At 36.5% G+C, this 20,472-nt stretch overlaps 1 protein-coding gene across 1 annotated transcript; it reads right to left on the minus strand.

Annotated features, from left to right (window-relative positions):
• Positions 1-6,785: 6,785 nt before the first annotated feature.
• Positions 6,786-8,142, minus strand: LOC126786443 (protein PSY3-like). The gene is made up of 2 exons (XM_050512275.1): positions 8,043-8,142; positions 6,786-7,204 (listed from the first exon to the last, which is right to left on the minus strand). The coding sequence occupies exons 1-2, from the start codon at positions 8,140-8,142 to the stop codon at positions 7,059-7,061; spliced, it is 246 nt and encodes an 81-aa protein (XP_050368232.1). The 3' UTR covers positions 6,786-7,058.
• Positions 8,143-20,472: the final 12,330 nt, after the last annotated feature.

Consider the following 20,472-nt stretch of genomic DNA (forward strand, 5'->3'; position numbering starts at 1 on the left):
GTGACACGTCAGTAGGGACAGTGAGCGCCACGTGGATGTTTCAGGCGGACTACACGTTTTGGATGAGGTTTAATCCTGATCGAGAGAGTGCCGTTTCTTGCGGTGTAGGTTTGTAGAGTTTGGATTTTTGGCCTTTTGGGGAAACCATCCAGAGTCTCACTAGTCTTCTTCTTCCATCTACGGCGGTGCAATAAAATGTTGCAACCAAAATTTTGGCCGCCGAATCTGGTGGTGGTGGCGGCTGTTGTAGACATGTAGGGAGATTGGACAGGTGACATTATTGTTAGTGGAATGAAGTAGGTGTGAGTAGTAGGTATAGTGGTGGAGATAGTGGAGTGAGTAGGTGAATGAATTAGCCTATATATAGGAAGCAATTTGTATATGAATCATCAATCAAAATTCAGAAGCAACAATAAGTATTTCCACTTGGTATCAGAGCCTTCGTGCTCTGTTTTTCTGGGTATTTTTCTTTCCGGTCGTGTTTTGTTACAGTCGGGTCTCCTCTTCACCGCTGCATCCTTCGACCGGCTCCGTCACTCCGGCGCTCCACGGCGACCTCCGGTGCTCGTCTGGCTCCGTCCTGCCACCCCGACAGCGCCGCTGTCCTCCGCTGCTGTGCATGTAGCCGTCCCTCGCCCGAGTGCTCTCCGGCCGTTCCTCGACCCGACGACGCCCGGTGTTGCTGCGTCCCTCCGGCCCGGTGTTGCTGCGTCCCTCCGCCGATCGCCCCGCAGTCGCAGTCCGCCTCCAACGACTTCCTTCGCCGCCGGTACTTCTCCACAGCCCCGCCGATACTTCGATCCAATCGAATATCAGACCCGGTCCGACATTTGGTATCAATCCGACCCGGCCCAGCAACTCAACCCGGAAAATCAATCCGACCCGGTCCACACGATCCGATCCGGTCAGCCCGACCCGGCCCGCCTGATCCGATCCGGTCAGTCCGACCCGGCCCGCCTGATCCGATCCGGCCCGTTTGCTCCGACCCGGCCAGATTCTGTCAGTGCATATTCACCGTCAGTGCAAATACACCGACGACAGATTGTTCAGTGCATACTCACCGTCAGTGCAAATACACCGACGACAGATTGTTCTCAATTTTTTTGTTTTTTGTTTGCTATCTTAACACCTTGTTTCTTTTCAATGGGTTCTGGACACGAAACTGAGGGTTCTCAGCTCCCGACCTTCGAAGTATCTGTCAAAAGTTCTGATAGTGGATCATTTGGGGGCACCAAACTCAACGGAACCAATTTCCATAAATGGAAACGACTCATGACTGCTCATCTTCGAGGCATGCACAAGATGGGACATGTAACCGGCATCACTAAGGCCCCTAGTCCTGAGGATATTGTTGCCTACAACAAATGGGACGACGACGACGGTCTTGTCATGTCCATCTTATGGAAAGCTATGAATGATGAGATAGTTGATATGGTGGAGGCATGTGCCACCGCACAGGCAATATGGGAGACACTAACTAGCTTATTTACTAATGACTCTGATTTCATACAGGTTCATGAGTTAATGTGCACAGCTTTGGCCATACACCAGGATGGGCAACCGGTGGCGCACTATTTCACCAAACTAAAGAATATTTGGGCTGAAATTGATGTGAAACGTCCTTGCATGATTCAAAATCAAGAGGATATCGTTTGGTACCAAAAGGAGAAGGAGCTTGAACGAGTTCACCATTTTCTGAAAGGTCTTGATGCAAAGCATACCAGTGCGAAAGGCGAATTGCTCCGAATGACCGAACCACCTAGCCTACTCACCGCTTTCACCTATATCCGAAAGGATGAGTCTCAGCAAGAGAGTATTCTTCCGGCACCGGCTGTCATTTCCAGCCTTACTGTTCATGCTCGATCTCCGGCACCATCCCTTCCGCAAGCAACTTCTGCTCCCCTTATTAATCGTCTTCCATCTCGTGTCCTTCAAGGGAAAGTTCCCTATGAGGTGCTTGCATCTCACGTCTCCTTACCCTCTTTTCATAATCTTCCTGCCCGTGTTTTCGGTTGTGTTGCTTTTGTTCATCTTCCACAACATCAGCGTTCTAAGTTGGATGCCCGGGCAATTAAATGTGTGTTTGTTGGGTACGGAGGACATCAGAAAGGATACCGGTGCTATCATCCCCCTACTCGGAAGTACTATGTCACTATGGATGTTACCTTTTTTGAGGATATGAGTTATTTTTCCTCTTCTGATACTACTCTTCAGGGGGAGAATTCATATTTTGAAGAGTCATATCATGGAAAGGGGGAGACAAGTGAGCCAGTCGATGTGGTAACAGGTCCCGTTGAGATTACCAAAGTATCAGCCACACAAGCGCCACCAGAGGTTGTCACTCAATCAATTGAGACACCAGAAGCTGACAACGCAACTGCCCCTCATGTCTCCCGTATCACTGTTTATACCCCTGACCAATGCTCTCCTGGTACAGAAGATCACTCATCTGAGGTTAGTCATTCTATTAGGGATACTAGTAGACAATATGTTTTGCCCAATAGGTCTACTCGGGGACAACCAACAAAAAAATATGAGCCTACCCTTCAGACTAAAGCCAAGTATCCAGTGGCAAATTTTATATCTACCAAAAGATTATCTAAGTCATATGAGTCATTTGTGAATCAAATATCTACTGTATCAGTACCTAACAAAGTGCAGGATGCATTGGGAGATCCAAAATGGAGGAAAGCAATGGAGGAAGAAATGGAAGCATTACAAAAGAACAATACTTGGGAGCTTGTACCTCCACCATATGGCAAGAAAACTGTAGGATGTCGTTGGGTGTTTACAGTAAAACATAATCCAGATGGGTCAGTCAGCCGGTATAAAGCACGCCTAGTAGCAAAGGGGTACACCCAGACATATGGCATAGACTATGATGAGACATTTGCACCTGTGGCAAAGATGAACACTATCCGGGTATTGCTCTCTGTCGCTGCTAACTTGAATTGGCCACTTAGGCAGTTTGATGTCAAGAATGCATTCCTTCATGGAGAACTAACAGAGGAAGTATACATGGATCTTCCGCCTGGATATGTGGCCACCTCCCCAAGTAACTCCGTATGCAGATTGAGAAAGTCTTTGTATGGTCTTAAACAGTCACCTCGTGCTTGGTTCGGAAGATTCTCACAATTCATGAGGAAACTTGGCTACAGACAAAGTAATTCAGACCACACGTTATTTCTCAAACATCAACAAAGGAAGGTAACAGCCCTAATTATATATGTTGATGATATGGTAGTTACTGGGAATGATACTGTTGAGGTGGATAGATTACAGAAACAGCTTGCCACAGAGTTTGAGATGAAGGACCTAGGTACACTCAAGTACTTCTTAGGCATTGAAGTAGCCCGGGGAAGCAAAGGTATCTATCTGTGTCAAAGGAAGTACATCCTTGATCTACTAACAGAGACAGGTATGTTGGACTGCACTCCCATTGATACTCCTATTGAGCAGAACCACCAGTTAGCAGAGTATCCAGATCAAATCCCCACTGACAAACCGCGTTATCAGAGGCTAGTCGGGCGCCTGATTTATCTATCACATACCAGACCAGATGTTGCGTATGCAGTAAGTGTAGTAAGTCAGTTCATGCATAACCCCAGTGAGGACCACATGGATGCTGTTGTAAGGATCTTGAGGTACTTGAAGTCAGCCCCAGGGAGAGGAGTAATGTTTTCTAATCACAACAATATCGTTGATGTTTGTGGCTTCACAGATGCAGACTGGGCTGGAAACATTACAGATCGGAGGTCAACATCAGGGTATTTTACCTTTGTTGGAGGTAACCTTGTTACATGGAGGAGTAAGAAACAAAATGTGGTGGCTCGATCTAGTGCTGAAGCAGAATACAGAGGTATGGCTCAGGGAGTGTGCGAGTTGTTGTGGATTAGGAATTTGCTACAAGATTTGGGTGTTAAACCTAAGAATGCTATACAACTATACTGTGACAACAAGGCAGCTATTAATATTTCACAGAATCCTGTGCAACATGATCGTACAAAACATGTAGAGGTTGATCGTCACTTTATAAAAGAGAAGTTAGACGCTGAGATCATTTGCTTTCCGTTTGTTCCTACAGAAGAGCAACTTGCAGATATACTCACCAAAGGAGTGTCCAAGAATGTTTTTTATGACTCACTTTGCAAGTTGGGCATGGTTGATGTGTATGCGCCAACTTGAGGGGGAGTGTTAGTGGAATGAAGTAGGTGTGAGTAGTAGGTATAGTGGTGGAGATAGTGGAGTGAGTAGGTGAATGAATTAGCCTATATATAGGAAGCAATTTGTATATGAATCATCAATCAAAATTCAGAAGCAACAATAAGTATTTCCACTATTATAGTTATATTGCGTCTTAAAATGCGAGATTATATTAATTTGTATTAAACTTGCTACATGCGAGTCCATTTCTCCTATTATAAAGTAAGTAAAAGAGTTATCAAATCACGAACTAACAAATTTACTATTATGTCATCAATTTATCATAACTAAACCTAGGATTTGTAAGGTGAAAAATAATTTAAATCTGTGAAAATATTCTTGTACTTGTTACATATTTTAGGATTTGTAAGGTGAAAAATAATTTAAATCCGTGAAAATATTCTTGTACTTGTTACATATTTTAGGATTTGTAAGGTGAAAAATAATTTAAATCCGTGAAAATATTATTGTACTTGTTACATATTTATAGGATGAAAAAAGTGTTTGATCATTAGGAGATCATTCCAAACTCATTGGAGAGCCAGGCGGCCCAGGCCCCGCCTATGCTAGGTCATGCTCATGAGGCTACAGTTTCAACGAGGAATACAATATTTGAATTAGTTTTGAACCGATAGATATTTCTGGACTTTGATCAAGGAATGGGATAAGAAATAACATAAAATCGTTGAGGATCCTGATATATCTGCTAATCATGGAATGGAAATTAGCTTAGAAAACCATCCGACTGCAGCTATATAGTAAGAAAGATATCACATTTCTATTTTTTTTTTTTTAGCCTTCCACAAATGGGTCATCAGACAAGAAAGATATCACATTTCTAATTAACAATTGTAGTTTAATTCTATACAAGACGAGTTACGCATGAAAAGATCGATGGAGTAGAATATCCATATGGATTCATTTTGATATTTTACTTTCAATTGCGATTGGCTTTCACAGACCATTCCACCTACGTACGTTTCAAGAAATCAGATATATAGTATAAAAGCAGCTGCATACAAAGCGACTATGAACTTGGATTTTGAAGGTTTAGTTAAGTATAATGATAAGGCTAGACATTGTTGGAAAGCTGCTGGAGAAATGTGCAGAAGCAATAGCGAAATGGCGGCTCTCTCTTGCACAAAGTCGTAGAGTCATCCATGGCCATCCTATTGATCAAATCGTTAGAAGTAATCGCGGGTTTTCTTCTCCGGCGGTCTCGATTGAAGATGACTATATATATGGTTCTCCTCCTATGTATATAAATTTTTAACTAATGAAGAAGACATGATTTCGATTCTCTTAATTTACTTTTTCACTTCTTTACAACAGCGTATTACAACGTTTCAAAACGTGTGTATGTAGGTTTTTTTTTATTGATATTATCTACGATAGTATTCTCAAAATTAAGCTTTTTACGCCCAGAGACTAATTTACATGAAGAGGTCATGTTAGAATGCCTCCTCCCCCTACACATTAAAATTATAATGGGACTCAACTCTAATTAGCGTTGGTGAGATTCGATATTGGGTATGAGAATGCTCACACTAAGTCCTTACCAACTCGACCAGGTATGGTGGTTAAATGTGTGCATGTATTTTAAACTCGATGCTTCTTCAGTTGTTCTGCTAATTAATTCATCAAATCCATGTTAGATTCAAACTGAATCAAATGTATAGTCACATAAACAAAATTAACTATGACAAATCTAGGATCGATAAATATATAAGATAAATTGAATGAAATACGTAAGAGTATAGAGATGCAAACTAGATATACGGTCTTCTTTCATTGTTCTTCTCCTAGATTCACCATTGATCTCATATCGTTGATGAGACAGATAAATTGAGATGTGGTGCTCTAGCAGGGATCAATGAATGTAACTCTTTATATCATAATAGTAGTTATGGCAATTCCTGCCATCAAGGAAAATACCTATAACATCCTCATATAATGTGATGTATTACTCTGAAATAACGATACATATTTGAATATAAATTCCAATGTTCTAAAAATCCCTGCCTATGACCGCCTAGGCGCCCGGAGACCCTTGGCCACCTCAATTTTGGGCCGATTAATCCCCGATTAATCCTCTGGGCGTTAGTTTTTAGCTGTCCGTCCGATTAACGCCTAACGTTTTTTAGAGCCTTGATAAATTCACAAACAGATTGCATTAATAAAACTATTTTCGATTACAAACTTTATTTAATTCACCGATGTTATATATTGATCTCTAAAACGCGTTACATATATATCAACTTAATCAAAATGCTGATGTCTAGTTCAATAAAATCTTACGATCCAAACAACTAATTGGGCAGATGCGCCCGCATCACCACCCTCACCACCATCTTAGCTAGCTACGGACACCGGCGGCCACCTCCTCGTAAGGACAAGCAAGACCACTACTTAATCGTCTAAATCACAAGCAGCTTGAAAGATCGATGACCATAAACCTAGCTAAAGCGCAGGTGTCATTGACTCATTGGTAATTAAGATTCAAGAGCTTTGCACCAAAAAAAACTGATAATCGGCGAATATAATTAACAAGCTTGTTTAGCACTAGTATATATGAACAGAATTAATTGACCGGCCTCAATGTAAAACAAAACCAATTTGCAAGTGTGGTGAGCACATACACTCAATTTGCCAATAGCGCGCGCTCCTGCAACGTACCCGGCCCTAGTTCAGGTGGTGAAGTGATTGAACAAAGTTGCTATTATTTCATACTCAAGCTAGCTAGTATAATACAAGTCACATAGAGATACAATGCAAAAAACGGAAGAGCCTGTAATTAAGCAGGAGATTAAAACAATTAACCAAACAATTAAGCACCATATATATGTTTATATGAGCTATCCCTTCCGGCTACGGACTCTGCGGGGCTTGGCCTTGGAGACAGATGGTGGATCATGCCCCCGATTCGCAGTAGGGTCTTCGTAGTCGTTGATTCTCACCTTCAGGGACCTCGCCCCCATCGTCATCACCATCTCATCATTTTCTATTCATCCAATTAATTAATTGCACAATTAATATAACAGTCTTACTTAAATTAAGAGTATAGATCAATAATATACATACAAGATTATGCTTTCTTATATCTTAATTAATTAATATATTACAGCTAGCTAGCTAGGTCGATCTAATTAGAGCAAAGGACAATATCGAATTGTTGGTCCGTGGAATTTGCATATATACATACCAAAAAAACACGGTATCAAGCCTGTGACTCTTTCCGTCACTTAGCTAGCAATTCAACTGGGATATATTCAAATAGTCACAGAGAGAGATGTATGGATGCAAGTTGCAAGTGCAAACTGGTGTTTCACTAACTTCAAAATTGCCGATCTATCCAAATATTCCAAATTAACGCAGACAGTGGAATCGATACCCGACTTGTTGCAGTCTTGCAGATCACTTGCAGAGTTAATTACTTCTTAATTGATTATACTATATACATACATATACTGCAATTTCAAGCTAAACGATATACTAGTTTATAATTTTTACACAGACCAATCTCCATGGCAATCTCAGCTCAATAACGATTTGTTCAATGTGTTCATCGACAGACTAATCTCCACGTACGTTCATATTCCAGAGGAAGAACTAATTATCTCCATGAACCAATTAAAGCCAGTTTCAATTCATTCTCAATAATGCTGATTTGGAAGAGCAAATCAATAAGAAACACGTCTAAAGTAGGACAGATCGAATTTGATGAAGGAAAAAAGAAGATCTAATTAGGGCATGCATGACCTAATTAATGGAAGGAGCAGATCGATGCTAGTAAAGATGGAGACAATTAATTAATAGATTATATATAGCTATACAAGTACCTGAAACTGAAAATGAATCAATGGTGTTCGTGGAAGCAGAAGAGATTACAGCAAAAGCCAGCAAGAGAGACAAGCACAGCCGAATACCTCCAAATCCCATTTTCATTCCCATTGCGTTTCCACTCTCTCTTCCTACTTCCTAGTTCTCTTCAATGAGAAACATATATATTATGCCTCTATTTATACTACTATATTCTTGTCTGGTCGAGACTTATATAATAAAACTTTCATTACAATATATTTTTACAATTAGGAGTTGACCACTGCAATTGCGTACCAACTAATTTGAACAAATATACGTTAATGGCTCGCACGTTCGTCGACATATATGACGAGAGGCCGGAAGCTCACCTATATATCTTTCCGTACAACCCCAGTAATATGACTAATATCAATGAGTCTCGTTCACGAACGTTTGACGATAAAGTGCCCTATACTCCGTAGCAAAGTGATCGATGGACCTAAATAAACTAACCAAACTGGAAAGACAGACAGACACACGGACAGAGACCTTGGTGCTTGGATGATACAGATCGAGATCCCGATCATCCCCAATTGGCATGGCATGGCAACCTAGCTTCCATTTCATTTTTAGCTTCACCATTGACTTCATATGCTTTAGATTTAGAAAGTGGCCATGGATTATATTTTCAGTGTTTCAAGTTTTCTCTTTGACTTTATGACACTTGTATAATAATACAATGAAGCTCGACGGGTTAGGTTAGAGATGTACTAGCTGTAGCTAGCCATCTTTTTGTCCACCAAACCGTAGTATCTGTTCTATGTCGACTTGAAACCAAATCTGCAAATAATTTCCTTAACAATACTGGTTATTTGTAGTAGTTCTTCTACTTATTTGCCTAGTAACAAAAGTATAGACATGACCGAGTGTATAGTACGTATGTATGAGAGTAATGATATGATATAAATATTGTAAATGTTAAATGCCCATATATATATTCTCATGATTCTAAATTATCATAATTAAGTATAACTGTTAGCCAATCTGCCAAATTTAACGAACTATTAAGTGCAGAGTTAGCCCAAATGACTCATGTCAATCAATGTTTTATATATCCCGATATATCCTCGATATATCCCTGATATTAAAAAAACGATACGATAAATTGTTTATCGGTCTATTATATCGGTCAACCCGAAATATCAAATCAAATGGCGATATATCGGGTCAAACTGAGTTTGACTCGATATATCGGTGCATTTTTAAATCTTTTTTTAAAACCACGTCGTTTAAAAAAAATAATTTAAAGAAAATGAAAGTTTTGTTGATAACATTCAATGACGAGAGAGTTTATGATGAATGATCACCTTTATTTTTATTAATTAATATTATTTATGTATTTTAATTGTCAAAACAATCAAATATTTTTTTATGAAATTTATTTAGTACATTTACTTCTATAAGTTTTAATTTCTCAAGTTAATTTGGTATATTTTAATGTATATGTTTATAAATATATCAAATTTAATTAAAAATTAAGAAAAACGATAAATCCGATATAATATGATATATCTCGATATATCCCCATTATATCCTTATTTTACAAAACTGATACGATGCCGATAACCGCTATTTAGATCATTGGTGCCAATCATTGTAGTGGTTATGGTCAAATATAATTGAATCATCTGTGCAATCATTTTAAAATGTCATATTGCATTTATGTTTCTTTTTTCTTTTTATGTCGTCGTCAATCACTATTAGCTAGCTTGCCATGCCAACTGGCCGGCTGCTTGGTACCAATATATCATATATCGATCACGGATTCAATTTTACTCACCCCCACCCCTAGGGGTCATATTACCATTCATTTCAACGTTGACACGTATATAAGAAAAGAATTATGATTAACTATGGTTAACCAAAAGGAAATAAAGAAAAAAAGAAATATAAAACTTTTATTTCTCTACGTTTCTGTCTGTGCACTCACACCACCACTCATCGCCGGAAATCAGAACACTGCAAGTCTGCAACTACTTCTTCTCAACACATCCTCTCATTCCAATCTACCTACTCAATCCAACATCCAAGGGTCATGCCACCAACCAACCCATAAGCCCGACAATTCCAATATGCTCTTCTCTTCTGGGTGGTGGTGGGAGATAGAGGGAAAGAGTATCAACTTTGAGAGTAGAGAGAGAGAGAGAGAGAGAGAGAGAGAGAGAGAGAGAGAGAGAGAGAGAGAGAGAGAGAGAGAGAGAGAGAGAGAGAACTATTCATTCACCTTGATCACATTTTTTTTGAGTTTTTAGGTTTATTCACTATTATCAAGTTATTACCAATTCCCCTTTATGGGAAAGATGAAAGCATACAGTTTGAAGATCATATGTGATATGTATGACTATATGAGAGTCCTAACCCGATTGTTTCACCCATTATCAGCCACCACTGCCGATGGCAATAACTTCATCTTCAGTCTTCACGACCTCGATTTGGGATTTTTGTTTTGTTAATTACTCTTGTGAGGTATTTGTACACAAAAACAAAAAACAAGATGCAGTCTACATATATGGGACTAACTGATTGAGGTAGGCATAAACTTCAACATAAGATAATGTTGATCAAACCAATAAAAAGAAGATGATGAAGGGCGGCACATCCTGAGCCCTGAGGATGAAGATAGAAGATGAATAGGTTAAAGACATTAAAGGATAAATACGGGGGCAATTATTTATAAATATATGTCCTTCTCTATTTCCTTTTAATTAAGTTAACCATAGTTAATCATAATTGTTTTTCTTATACACGTGCGACGTTGGTGAGCAAAATTGAATCCTATTGATCACTCGGTATTAATTAGCCATGACAATCACGTACTGTTAACTTCCTATGTACCAATAAATTGAACAAAACCACACAACACCTATTCCTCCACGGCTCTACCTCCGCCATCATTCTTAACGATAGGGTGGCCGACCAAAAAGAGATAGGAAAATTCAATTCCGCAAAATTGATAGCTAGAACCAGTGTTCGAAATATCGGATATATTGCTGATATTTCGAATCCAATACGATAAGGGTATATCGGTCAAAATTTATCGGTCAATGTAAAAATGATGATCAACGGTCAAATATCGGTCAAACTTTGAATTTTTTTTTCAATTTTTGTTTAATTTTTTAATATTTATTTCTTCTCTTTTTTTTTTGAAAAACTTATATATTGTTTTTCATTTTTTCATATATATTTTTAATTAATATATATTTTAAATATATATAATGAATTTCAAGTCTAAATAATCATTCTTAAATACGTTTTTTATTATTAGATGTCGTTCGTGTACTTTAATTGTCACAAAATCAAGTATTTATTTTCTTTAGTTTACTTAGTACCGTTTTTTTAGTTTATTTGGTACATATTGAAGTATAATTTTATAAATTTTATTGAAAATAAGCAAATCCGATAAAACCGATATATATATATATATCCCCGATATATCTTCGATATATCGTTTTACCCCTCGACCGATACGATACCGATAAGCGATATTTAGACCATTGGCTAAAACCACGTACTGCGCAAAGAAATTAATCCTTGCTGTGTGTGTTGGTTTGGCGGTCGTACAATTATAAACGTACGTGCAAATGCATGCAGCAAATGAACTAGCAAATTATGACAACGCTAGTCGAATTTTAGGGGGGTGTATTCAACTAGGATTTTATATGATTATTTTATTTCAAGATTGTTTTGAAATCTTGTGGTATTTAATTAAGATTTTAAACAATCCCTTGAAATCTTAAGGTATTCAATTAAGATTTCAAAAACTCCTATGAATTCTGGTGGTATTCAAAAATAGATTGAGTTTGAATGATTTCATTTATTAGTTGATTTTGTAGGATTTTGAAGTATTTTTACACCATATCATGCTTGTTAGAAATCAAGCATCTAGACATGAGATTTTGATGTATAATATATCTCTCTCTCTCTCTCAATAAGATCGAAAAAAATTATGTTCTTAATCATGTGTTTTGTTTTAATTGCTTAAACCAATTTTTCTAGGTTTTTCTTATGATTTTGTATAATTGTTGTAGGCAAAAAAGAAATTATGGTTGTTTTTATGATTGTACTAATAGTTGTTTTGCTAAAAATCAATTGTATAACAATTGAATTTCAGATTTTAGAATATTATTGAATGTTAATTGGGTGAAAGTTTATAATTTTTTTATTATATCTCTGATCCTCATTCAAGATAATTGCATCTTTATGATATTGATCTTATACCTTTGTTTTATTGATGCTTATGGAAGTTTATAGAATTGAATCAAACTCATGTGACTTTAGGATTATGTAAAAATGAGATATTAATCCCTAATAATACTTAGGGATGTTTGTTATTACTTAACATGCATAAAATTAATAAGGATGTAAGTAAATAGTAAATCTTGCCAACACACCATCGTACAATCTGTTAAAACCTTCCAAATACAATACAATAGATTCTACTCAAATCCATACGGACATGCCAAGAACATAGAACACTGTTTGTGTATATTTACCTGGAAATGGAATCAATTTCCTTGCGGAAGAGTTGAAGACAAAGACAACCAAAAGAAATAAGCACAGTCGACTTCATCTGCCGCCCATAGTGATGTTCGTTCTAAATCCCAGCGTTGGACATATACCAAGATCTTATCTTATATATACCAAGTAAAATGGTTGGTCAAAGCATTGTCATAAAGCCCGGCATAAATTGTTCCTTATGAGGACGACACACAAGATTGAGCAAATCAAATATAAACCTTGTATTTGGAAAATTCTATAATACAACGATCTATAGTATGCAATGTGAACAGTAAACTTATCTTTATTTTCCTTGAAACTAATGATAGGTCGTTAATTAAAACGTATATAAAAACCCTGTAAAACATTATTGTTAGTATAGAATAAGCAGGGATCGTTCAGTCTGGAAAATCAAAATGGCCTCAAAACTTATCATGTTATTGGGGGATTTGAATTGGATTATAAAATTACTACTGAAATAAATCCTAAATTACTATTTACATGATCGATTTCTCTTTAACAAACTTAAACCAAATTTACCATTACACCACATAATTACATGTTCGAACCTATCATGCATTCTAATTTGACCAATTACATACTTTTTAGACACTAATACAATTAGAGTCTTAGGGGATCATCTAATCATGCAAGATTTCAATTAACATTTAGATTGACTTAGGGCCTAATCTAAATTTGCATGCAATCAAATTCAATAACACTTAGAGTAGAAATCAAACAAGATTACATTTAAACACAAAATCTTTGTTGGAGACATGTTTCATGTATGGCGTCACCCACCATGGTTTCACATGCAAATTTCCAAAATTTTTACCACTTTAATCAATATAAACCGAACCTACTTAGGGCATAATTCGATTTGTGTCAATATAGTTGATGAATCTAGCACTCAAAACACAATCTTAGGGACTACATCCAAGCACTAAATTCATATGCACATATCTGAAAATTATCTAAAAATATGAGAAAGATGATTAGAACACAACAATAGAAATACAAACTCAATAATGATAGGAAACCATCAATTCGGCAAAGAATCAAAAATCCAATAAAACAATCTGAAAATTTTGATTCTTAATACAAAACAATAATCTCACACAAACATCATACTACAATCTTCATAGACAAAGTATTGTAGAAAATCAAAAACTAACAAAGCCATGGAGATGAGTTGCGAGAATCACACGTTGTAGGAACTTTGGAGGTGTCTTCAATGGTGATTTCAGTGGAGATGAAATTTGTATAGAGGGGAGAATGACTTGCTGTTTTTGGTGAAGAATATTTAAGGTAGTATTTTGCTAGATTTTCGGCTCTTTAATGTAAAGGAGAAGTGATCTATTTGAGAGGTAAAGCCATGTATATATAGAGGGAAGATAGAGGGTAGGATGCACGGTCTCCTCTTTGATGTTGCCTCATTTTTCCTATTATAATGTCGTGTTTTATTCCCTAAATCATGTCATGTTTTATTCCCTAAATCATGTCATGTTTTATTCCTTTAATGATCATCTTCTATTTAATTATTTCATGACTTGTTGATGATAGGACTCCATGTGCATGGCTTCTCCTTTATTTTCTCTAACATTATCTCTTAAATCCAATCTGAAAATAAGAAAATAAAATCATAAGAGATAATTAGTTTCGAAAATTATGTCCTAATCCAGACAATTGTTGTCTTAAAAAGACACATGTAATATATGAGCTCAGCTAGATTAGGAAAGTTTCTAATTTGCAAAAAATAAATTTACTAGAACAAGTAAGTTATTAGAACATGAAAATTCATTTAGGAAAATTTCGCAAAAAGAGTTTCAGTTCAAGTATGACTTTCTCAAATGATACGTTTCCTAGTCTAACAACGATTCCTAGTGCAAGAAGGACTCTCAAAATATCGCCAATGCGACCAAAATATAGAAAGATGAAGACTCCTAATCCAACTAGGTTGCCTAATCCTACAAGGATTCCTACTCAAACTAGGACTTTAAACCAATTCTACGTTTTTAACTCATGTAAGCACATAAATGCATCCAATACCTCACACGACTCTTACTACGAATCAATAGTACAAAAATAAGGGCTAAACAAAGTACAAATAGAGGTAAAAACATGTTAAGAACGTCGTACAAAGTACTCCTATCAACTAGCCTTTAACATGCCAATAATTTTCACCTAATCGACTTTATTGTCTAAACGGTTACTTTCTTTTTGACAGAATCACTGTTGTTCTAGAAATCAATAAAATCTGAGTTCTAATAAAACAAAGTAAACACAGATAAAAATACAAATTTGACTAAATGTATATATGCAAGGAAAGAGAAAATTACACAAATTTTAATATTTTTGCAACTGATTTTAGGGCATCATATAGAATTTATTTATTCAACATAATTACAAATACACAACCTGATAGGAGCACAAAGTGTGACGTTCTTAATGTATATATGTCATATTCTTATACTTTGTTACCTCTTTTGTTTTAGGTTTATATTTGTCATTTGTATGTTTAGGTAGAGCTAATGCCGATTATGATAGTTTTGCTGATGAAATTGTGCTAAGTGTTAGAAATCCTTATTGAGCTATGATTCCTAACTCGCATAGGATTCTACTACTTCATATTTTTATTCCTTCATATTCCTTATTTGTCAATTTCTTTTCAGCAAAGACAAATCCTAGATGGACAAGGAGTAGTGGAGCCGTGATGCATTCCTAGTTAGACAAGGAGATCATGTCCAAGATGGATAAGGAGAGAAGAGAGGTCGGCCTAGCATTTCCTAGTTCAAGATGGAGAGTTTCCGTGCAACCCTTGGTTGTCTCCCATTTGGATTTAGTTTCCTACATCAAGTTGGATTTGGAATTCAAAAATCAAAGTCCATATCAAAGAAGATTGAAGCATCCCAATCTGATTCTACCTCCTTATTGGGACGACAAGGCTGTGTGTTTGACTCCAATATATATAGGGACGACCTCATTGTTCAATCATCATCAACCTTGCGCACATACTAGCCAAAGCTCTACTGAATTTCATACTCACCAATCCAGAAAATCTTAAAACAGATTTCACCGTACCTTTACCATCCTTTACCTTCAAGTGCGTGTTCGGCTTGAAGATCCATTCACCTAGAAGACTTGTTTTCTCCTTTGTGACACTGAGTATGACATCATAAAGTGTAATAATGACCCTTCTAGATTTGATTTCCTGTTTTAGTTTCTATTCTTGGATGATTATGTATTTGATTTTGTTAATTTATTTCGACTTTGTCTATGAAGTTGTTTATTGATTTCAAGTTATATGAAGATACCGATGTTGGTTTTTGTTCTATGATTTTTGGTTTTATGTCGTACAAGTTCATGAATGATTTCGATACTTATATGTTATGTTACTTATGTATGCGGGTAGTAGCATGATATTTAGGTTGTTGGAGTAAAGACTTGTGCTATGAACATGTTTAGTCTTTTCTATGTAGTTTCGAAATTACATGATTGTTGATTAAGTAGGTGACATGTTTAATGAATTCAATATGCGTAGCTTTGGGATTGCATAGTAGGATAAATATGTTAGATTTCAATGAATGACGGGTAGCAATAGTTGAATGTGTTAAGTGTCTATGCATATAGGTAGCTGGGTAGGAGCCTAGTTTGCATGATCCAACCTTAGTTGTTCTTAACTTGTTTTGGCATGAACCTTAGGGAGAATGAAACTTCAATTTCGTTGGCTTTATATGATTTGTTTTGGTGATGAATTGTATGTTGGTTGGTTGATCACATTTATATAGTAGCTTAGGTTTATTTTCTGTTTTTATCTTTGGTCTAAAACTCATATCTCAAATCTTTTATATCTCTTTGTGAATTCGTTGTTAAATATTTGTGATTCTTCGCCCTGGTGGATCCCCGGTTTGTGAAAGATACCATCTTGTTTTATACTACTTATGATGCTTACATGGTTAATATTGATGTCGAGTAATCGAACCGATCACAACCCAAAGCCTTACTCTTAGGTAAATAATTAAAATAGTTTAGCTACTCATAATTATAGACATAGATACAAATATTTACTTGTAGAAAAAGGCACACCACACCAGATGATTACAACAGAGAGATATTTCATACCCTAATAAGTACACTCACACTCGAGGTATATTATACATTCACACTTTTACTCTTATTATACTAAAACACTTACGAGACTGACTCTTCTCTTCTTTTGAAAGGTAGTGGGAACTTCTCTTCTCAAGTTTTTTTTCTCTTCTTTTTCGATCTCCTCCATTTTTTCCCTTTTCAAGGAAGTTTCTCCTCCTTATATAGCATTCGAACTCCAAGCATAATTTAAAACCAACGGATGACAGAAGGAGATATATTTATTTTTTATACAGTAAAGTCGGTTGTCAACATGCGTCGGCAACCACATCATAAAAGCGAAAAAGAAATATTCTTTTTTCCTTTCTCAAAGAAGTTCCTCCTTCTTATATAGCATTCGAACTCCAAGCATAATTTAAAACCAACGGATGACAGCATGAAATATATTTATTTTTTATACAGTAAAGTCGGTTATCAACATGCGTCGGCAACCGCACCATAAAAGCGAAAAAGAAAGATTCTTTGTTTGGATGCGTCGACAACTCTTACTTTTTCATCATGTTCGTGACATTATAATATTCCTCATCTGCATAATCATAATTTGCCAAAGAATCTTGGCCCTCATAGTCGTTTTCTTGCTATGTGTCCTCATTTTCTTCACCATTTAGATTTGAGTCATAGGACAAAGGATAAGGAATCATGTATCCTTTCTCTTTCTCCACTCTCTTTAGCCACATTGTAGTTTCTAGAGTTCTATCTATTTCATTTCTCATGATAGCATCTGGTGGAGGATGATTATAACATGTGACTATGACCTTTTCTCCATTAGCCAAAGGGTTGGACTCATAATCTCTTCAGACCATATTTTTGATGCACACAATGGACATGGCATTCATCCATGTGATGTTGTTGTTGGGATTACCATTTTTCCACGAATTTACTGAACTCTTGATAGGATCTTGAATTATCTTCACATAATGATATAGAGAGATGTAATTTTTACGTATGTATGCCATTTCCCATTCTGGAGGACTAGTAGTACATTTCAGTCTCAGGATACATCCATTTGGTCAAATGTTCTTGACTGGAAGACCCTCTAGCTCATCATTAGACTTAGTCTAAAGATTATGCACAAATCCATTTTCTATAAGCCATAATTTCTACTTATGCAGATGTTCTACATGAACATCAACAAGATATCTCCCATAATATGGGCCAAAAACTATTGCTAAGGTGGAATGAAGCATTTTACCATTTCCAATCTTGTAGTGAAATTCCCACCAAGCTAATTCTTTTAGCGTTGAAATAGGAACTCATGCGCTTTTAGGACTTTCCAAATATTTCACTGTTGCACTACTTTCTTTTGGAGTTTTTTTTTCTTTTTCTTTTGCATGGACTCCATGCAATTCTTTGGTCAGTGCATTGAGGCTTCGCAACATATGTTCTTCGTCTTCCTCGTAGCTAGAAAGCTTGGAGAATATTGTCTATGATGATCTTGTGTTTGAAGTCCAATAGCCTTTCTGACTTAAACACTGGCTCTTAAATAATCTTTAAAAGATAACCATGAATATTTTTCTTTCCAGTGACTTCAGCCATTTTCCCCTAAAATGGGCTATTATGCTTTTTGGCAAAATAGCAGTCTTCAATGGACTTGATATCCCTTTATTGTCTGCCTTTTGAGACAGGCTAGCCGGTCTTTTACCCTGAGGCCAGTCAGTTGCAGTTGTATCACTAGGATACAACAAATACTATTTACAGAGATTTTCTTCTTCATTAGGATCTTCAGCTTTTCCTTTTGACTTTTGCTCCCATCTTCCTAATTTAATTTTGTCATAAGCCGTAGACGGGGTTGATTATGTTGTTTCATAGGACACAATGAATTGGTAACCTGGTCCATCATACAGAGGTCCAACAGTCTGGTCTCCACTTTTGTATCTTTCCCAAAGATTGTGGTTCAGATCTCCTTCTCCTAGGATTTCACCTTTCTCTTCATCTTCATCTTTTTTTTCTAAATGTTGTCATCTCTCTTGTAAGTACGTCAAGCAGAAAGTTGTTGTTACCTGTCATCATTTCAACATCATACTCATACTGAGATAAAAACATTTGTCATCTCAATACTCTTCCTCTGTTTGCTGCATCAGTTAATTTGTAGTTTTTTTGAAAAAAAAAATTAACTCTGTTGTTGTCAGTTCTGACTACAAATTTGTTTCATAAATATGCATTAGCGCCTTTTGGTGGAGTGTTTTTAAGGCCATCAATAAAATCATGTAAAAACATCGTTAGTAGTGTTAGCAAGCATGGTATCATTACAAGCCGGGAATCCAATGCCAGAGTAGATCAACAATTTAAGTACCAAAGATTTGGTTTAAATAGTTTGGATTTTGGTTTTCAGAATAAAGAAATATAAAACAAAAAAAATAATTATACGTGCATATATGTGGTCAATCAATCCACACTAAAAATAACCAAACAGATTATAAAACAACCAACACATTCCCATTCTTAACACATGTATGCCGAGCCTTAGAGGACAATTTAGAATTTACAAGTAACAATTTAACATCGAAACATGAACATGCAATCTCTTACTTAGGGCATATAAATTAACAAGTTAACATGCAATTCTCAATCCTACCACTTGTAATTCAATATCTTATCTAATTACTTATGGCATCTTAGATAACAACTTAATTCTGGATGTCACTTAGTACGTAATTACTAACATATTAAGCATGTCACTTACCTAACATGTTAACAATAGCACTTAAGGTGAATTCTATATGTAAATCGTACTTAGGACATTGAAGAAGATATAGCATGAGCACAAGATTGAAAATCATTAAGTCATAATAAGATAAATTCATGACATACACATGAATCATTGAATAAGAAAATCAAAAATTGATGCAAGATGAAATAATTTTGTATTATTGAATGATATGGGGGCCTATATATAGGCATTTACAAAACCACAATCCCGTAGGATTCAAAGTCCTAATATATTACAGAGATGCTAATCTATCTCCTAACAGGAAACCTATTAGGCTAAGACACACACAAGGGTTGAATATTAATTCTCCCGGAACACTCTCCCTTGTGTTGCATGCCTAGGTTGCATGGCGCACAACGTTGCCTCGGTAAAAACCTTGTCAAGTAAAACAAAAACTTCTTGGGCAAAACAAAAAACTTGATCAAAGGGAAAAAGAGCACAACGCACCAACTACTTAAAGATCTTAACATGTGATGTAGAATCCCCCTGAAGTCTACCAAACTCTAAAGTTCCTATTTACGACGCATGCCAATGCTCTTCACATGTTTCACAAAAGTAGATTTAGGCAAATACTTGGTGAACAAATCCGTAACATTAGATTCTGAACTCACTTGATTGATCTGAACATTCAAGAACTTATGTTGTTGAACATTGTAGAAGAACTTGGGTGAAATATGCTTGGTGTTATCTCCTTTGATGAAACCTAACTTTGTCTGCTCTACGCAAGCAGCATTATCTTCATAAATGCACATAGGTTGATCAGTTGTAGAGACTAATCCACAAGAATCACGAATATGACGAACGAGTGATCGTAGCCAAACACATTCTTTAACTACTTCATGGAGAGCGATGATCTTCGCGTGATTCGAAGAAGTAGCAACAAGAGTTTGCTTCGTGGATCTCCTAGATATCGTCGTATTCCCAATGGTAAACATATATCCGGTTTGAGAACGAGCCTTATGAGGGTCAGAGAGGTACCCTGCGTCGGCATAACCAACTAACAAGTTGTTTCGAGTCTTTGCATCGGGGAAAAAAGCTGCACGTGACCGGTT

This window comes from Argentina anserina, chromosome 3, assembly GCF_933775445.1.
Source record: "Argentina anserina chromosome 3, drPotAnse1.1, whole genome shotgun sequence".
In the NCBI taxonomy this organism is placed as follows: domain Eukaryota; kingdom Viridiplantae; phylum Streptophyta; class Magnoliopsida; order Rosales; family Rosaceae; genus Argentina; species Argentina anserina.